This window comes from Liolophura sinensis, chromosome 6 (assembly GCF_032854445.1).
Source record: "Liolophura sinensis isolate JHLJ2023 chromosome 6, CUHK_Ljap_v2, whole genome shotgun sequence".
NCBI classification, from domain to species: Eukaryota; Metazoa; Mollusca; class Polyplacophora; order Chitonida; family Chitonidae; genus Liolophura; species Liolophura sinensis.
This window is the reverse complement of record NC_088300.1, coordinates 73,414,033-73,419,408: the sequence shown is the minus strand read 5'-3', so window position 1 is coordinate 73,419,408 and position 5,376 is coordinate 73,414,033. Positions and strand designations below refer to the sequence as shown.

General features: G+C 41.1%; 1 protein-coding gene across 1 annotated transcript; it reads left to right on the top strand.

Annotated features, from left to right (window-relative positions):
- Positions 1-1,962: 1,962 nt before the first annotated feature.
- On the top strand, positions 1,963-2,475 carry LOC135467547 (toll-like receptor 2). The gene has a single exon (XM_064745319.1). It carries the CDS (start codon positions 1,963-1,965, stop codon positions 2,473-2,475), a length of 513 nt encoding a protein of 170 aa, XP_064601389.1.
- The last annotated feature ends 2,901 nt before the right edge of the window (positions 2,476-5,376 follow it).

The window sequence follows — 5,376 nt, the reverse complement described above, 5'->3', positions numbered from 1 at the left end:
CTGACAGTACTACTTACCCTTGTCACCCTGCAGGGATCTGTCACTTCACGGATTCATAGATGCGAGTTTAATCAGCACTCACACCTCCTAGACTGCAGGTCACGAGGGTTATCATCTGTACCGACGGACGAGGTCAATTTCAATAACGCCATCCACATCGACCTAAGTTTCAACAAGATTTTGATCGTCCGAAATCGAACATTTGTCAATGTTAAATCTTTAAAATCCCTTGATCTATCCAACAACGCCATTTATAGTATGGAGTCATCCGCGTTCATTGGCCTTGGCGACCTGGTTTCCTTAAATCTCTCTGCAAATAACTTTACTCTTACCCCTGATATCTTCACAACACAGCTGTTCGAATCCTTAGTTAATCTGAGGGAAATTCAAATTCAAAATTACAGAAAAACCCGTTACATGAAGTGGAAGGGTATAGATCAAGCTTTTTCTAAACTCAAGAGTTTGTCCAGGCTGTTGATGGATTTTCCAAAAGATTTCACCTTCCAAAGTGGTTTCAGAGCCTTGTCAAACCTCACTACCGTCCTTGCGTTTGGAAAATTTGAAGAAGTCGGGAACTGCAATTTAGGGACTCTCAGAAACACTACATTCGAAGGGTTAAGAAACTCATCAGTTTATGAACTGCGCCTGTGCAACTGCGGAATTACCAGCATTGAGACCAACGCTTTCGAGCCTTTGAAGTCACTGAGCATTCTGGATTTAACCTGGAACAATTATCTTGGACTGCAACCCGCACTTAGGTCTTTATATAGTCTTCGTAACAGAACTATGAGTGAAATTCATTTGGTAATGTTAAACAATGAATTGTGTAAGGGAAACAACTACCGCCTTGAGCAAGCCGACTTCGTATATTTGAAAACAATGTGTGTTAAAACGATAGACATGTCTCAAAATTTTATCTCCTCTACGGACAATGACCGTTCACCAAAAGTTAATCTCAGCTGTATCGAACATTTAAACGTGTCGTTCCATTCGTTTCGCTGCTTTCCAGAGGCATTTTTACTCCCTTTCCTGACAGCAAACAGACTAAAAACGGCCGATTTTAGCCACGCCCATAGCATTCCAAACCCAGCAAGCTACACTTCTATGCTGAATATTGTAAAAGGACAAAATTTTTACCCATTTCTTCCTGTACCACGCAATTTAGAAAGTTTAAACATAAGTGGGGTTTGCTATCGATTCTTCTTAGGTAAAGTTCAGTTCGTGCAAGGGTCTAATATGAGAACAATTGACCTTTCAAATAACAACATAGACAACTGTGATGCTTTGAGAATCCATGGACTTGAAAACCTCACACACTTGGATATCTCTGGTACAATTTGTGATCATATACCGCCTGAATTTTTCTCAAACTTTCGCAAACTTAAAAAGCTTTTTATCTCCAATTCCCCCAGCTTGAAATCTTCTCTTATATCCAGAGCGACTCCCTTTATCCTGCTTGATATGTTAGAGGAAACTGACCTCTCAGCTAACAAATTATCTGACTTAAATCGACATCTTTTTGACAAAAATAAGCATCTTCAATCGATGAATCTTGCCAACAACAAGTTCCAACGCCTACCCGCCGTAGTTTCGGGAATTACTCAGCTCCGACACTTGGATTTATCCTTCAACGCATTCACCTATCTTCTGCCACAGGAAATGAGTATCCTTGACCGATGCCTCACCAAAGACGGTGATTCTTGCCACATTGCTTTAGATGAGAATCCTTTGCAGTGCACTTGCGAATCAGTCTTATTTATTCGATGGATTTTTAAAAGAAAACAATACCTTGACAAGAATGGCAATTATACTTGCGCTTTAGCAGATGGAACTCAAGTCTCTGTTCTTACGTTCCATGAAGGTCTAAAAAACTTTGAGGTGACATGTATCAGTCATACATATCTAATAATATCGGTGGTCGGAAGTTTGTCTGTGTTCATTTTGGTGCTATTCCTGGCCGCAATGTATCGCTACAGAATAAACATTAAATACTGGTTTTACAGTAAACTACAACCCCCAGACAACATGTTCGCTGGCAAGGAATACTCCTACGACGCCTTTGTGGCTTATACCGAGGAAGATTACTTATGGGTGTCCGGGCAATTACGCCCCAAAATGGAGCTGACGGACGATCCCATCAAGCTGTGTGTCCACAACCGAGACTTTATTCCCGGTAAACCAATCCATGAAAACATTGTGGATAAAATCAGAGAAAGTCGAAAGATCCTGATGATTATAAGTATTGATTTCCTCAGATGTACCTATGGACCTCTGGAGATCGAATATGCTGGTATGAAGTGCGTGGAAGAGGGAAAGGACGACATTATACTGTGCGTACTTATGGAGGACATTCCAGTTCGCCAGATGCCAAGTGCTCTCCGGAACCTCTGGCACAAAATAACCTTCTTAAAATGGAAAGACGAGCCAAACGAACAAGTTATGTTTTGGCAGAGGCTGAAGGAGGCTTTACGCTGACTGAACGCAAATAGAATTTCCCAGCTCTCGTAGAATGTTGTGTGGCTTGTTTGTACACTGCTCAGACAGGTTCTTCAGTGATTAAGTGTTGTGTGGCTTGTATGTGCACTGCTCAGGCAGGTTCTTCGATGATGAAATGTTGTGTGGCTCATTTGTACCCTGCTCAAGCAGGTTCTTCAATGATGAAATGCTCTGTGGCTGGTATGTACACAGCTCAGACAGGTGCTTCAGTTATTAAATGTTGTGTGGTTTGTTTGTACAATGCTCAGGCAGGTTCATAAATGATTGAGGGTTGTGTGGTTTGTTAGTGCACTGCTCAGGCAGGTTTTTCAATGATTAAATGGTGCGTGGCGTGCTTGTACCCTGCTCAGGCAGATTCTTTAACGATTAAATGTTGCGTGTTTTTTTTTTGTATCCTGCTCAGACAGGTTATTTTATGATTAAATGTTGTGTGGTTTGTTAGTGCACTGCTCAGGCAGGTTCATAAATGGTTAAATGTTGCGTGGCGTGCCAGTACCTTCAATGATTAAATGTTGTGTGGTTTGTTTATACACTGCTCAGACAGGTTCTTCAATGATTAAATGTTGTGTGGTTTTGTTTGTACACTGTTCCGGCAGGTTATTCAATGATTAAATGTTGTGTGGTTTGTTTGTGTCGTGCTCAGACAGGTTATTCAATGATTAAATGTTGCGTGGCATATTTGTACACTTCTCAGGGAGGTTTTTCAATGATTAAATATTGCGTGGTTTGCTTGAACCCTAGTCAGGCAGGTTCTTCAATGATTAAATGTTGCGTACTTTGTTTGTACACTGCTCTAGCAGACTCTTCAATGATTAAATTTTGCGTGGATTCCTAGTACACTTCCCAGGCACGTTCTTCAATGATTAAATGGTGCGTGGCGTGCTTGTGCCCTGCTCAGGCAGATTCTTTAATGATTAAATGTTGCTTGGCTTGTTTGTACCCTGCTCAGGCGGGTTCTTCAATGATTAAATGTTGTGTGGTTTGTATCCTGCTTAGAAAGTTTTTTCAATGATTAAATGTTACGTGGTTTGCTTGTATTCTTATCAGACACGTTATTCAATGATTAAATGTTGTGTGGTTTGTTTGAACCCTTCTCAGGCAGGTTTTTCAATGATTAAATGTTGTGTGGCTTGTTTGTACACTGCTCAGGCAGGTTTTTCAATGATGAAATGTTGTGTGGTTTGTTTGTATACTGCTTAGGCAGGTTTTTCAATGATTAAATGTTGCGCGTGATTTGCTTGAACCCTAGTCAGGCAGGTTCTTCAATGATTAAATGTTGCGTACTTTGTACACTGCTCAATCAGACTCTTCGATGATTAAATTTTGCGTGGATTCCTAGTACACTTACCAGGCACCATAATGCTGGCCGCCGTCGTATAAGTGAAATATTCTTGAGTACGGCGTAAAACACCAATCCAATAAATAAAAAAATAATACTGTGTGAGCAAAAATGGAGATACACTTGTCATGGAAGAAAACTATTGTTATTCCTTTGGCCAAGCCTAGCCAAGACCCGGCACTCCCTACATCATATCGTCATATTGCTTTAACATCAAATCTGTGTAAGGATGCCAGGATGGGTGAGGAGGTTTTTTTCATCTGCTCGCTCCATCCAAGTCAGGGTTGGTAGAGAGATGTCAAGACCTACCATGCAAGAGAATGGGAGCCCCTCAAGGAAGTGTTTTATCCCCCATCATGTTCAACACAACAATGAATGATCTTCCATCTCTGCTTAATCCCAAGTTAGGCTGCTCGTTGTTCGCAGATGACAAGGTCATACGGTGTAGTTGCAAGAATATTGCTTAGAAGTATGTACTGCAGGACTTGAACGATATTGTTCAGTGGATTAAGACGTTGGGTTTTCAGTTCTCGCCTGATAAATCTAAAGTTGTAATTTTCACCTAAAGGCAGATACAGTCTCCTGCAGTACCGTTTCTCGATAAGTGAATTTAGAAAGTCTGCTCCACTTTTAAATACCTGGGAGCTATTATAAGCAAAAGGCTCACTTGGTCAGAGGGTGTTAATATGGTTGCATCCAAATGTCAGAAAATGCTTAATCTGATAAGGACGGAGTCTGGGAAATCTCTGGGGTGTGGGGTGCTGATAGAGTGACCATAGTGATGTTATACAGAGAACTCATTCGTTCCCGCTTAGAATATTGCTGTGAAGCATATCAATCAGCTTGTGAAACATTACGTCAAAGATAGTATTCAGTGTGCGGTCCTTAGGCTTTACACACGGGCTCTCAGAACAACGCCACTTACTGTGTTGCTGATCACGTGTAATGAGTGGCCTCTTTATATCATTAGACAGTTCAGAACACATGCATACTCATTTAAGCTGAAGGCGTCCATTTGTAACCACACAGTCAGCTAATCATCAGAACTTCCTTGAGAACGGTGTATCACGCCCAAAGCCATTCAATGTAGGACTAAATAGAGTGAAAATTAGGAAATCAACATCCGTCAGATTTCTAAACTGTGTGTTTGTGACCACATAAACACCTACTGGCCGTGGTACTTACCTGCAAGTGTTTACTGATAAATCAAAGTGCACAGAGACTGAGAGGGCTGGTGTTACATCCTGTATTCGAGAACTATTTTAAGAGTTTAAGGTTGTTGGATAATGTATCTCTATTTGTGGGTGAGCTTTCCGCCAGCCTCTTTTCCCTGCGTATGTTGTTAGATTAAAGACCACACAGGGCTGTATTTTTCTCAGACTCACTAAGTGCCATAAAAGGCCTAGTTAACTTTTCTTGGAGAAAGGTATTTCCAGTGATCTATGAGATGGTACATCTTCTCACTGTCTTGTGCCATCAATATGTCGATGTCGGCTTTGAATGGGTACCTGCTCATGTGTGTATATAAGGTAATGGATTGG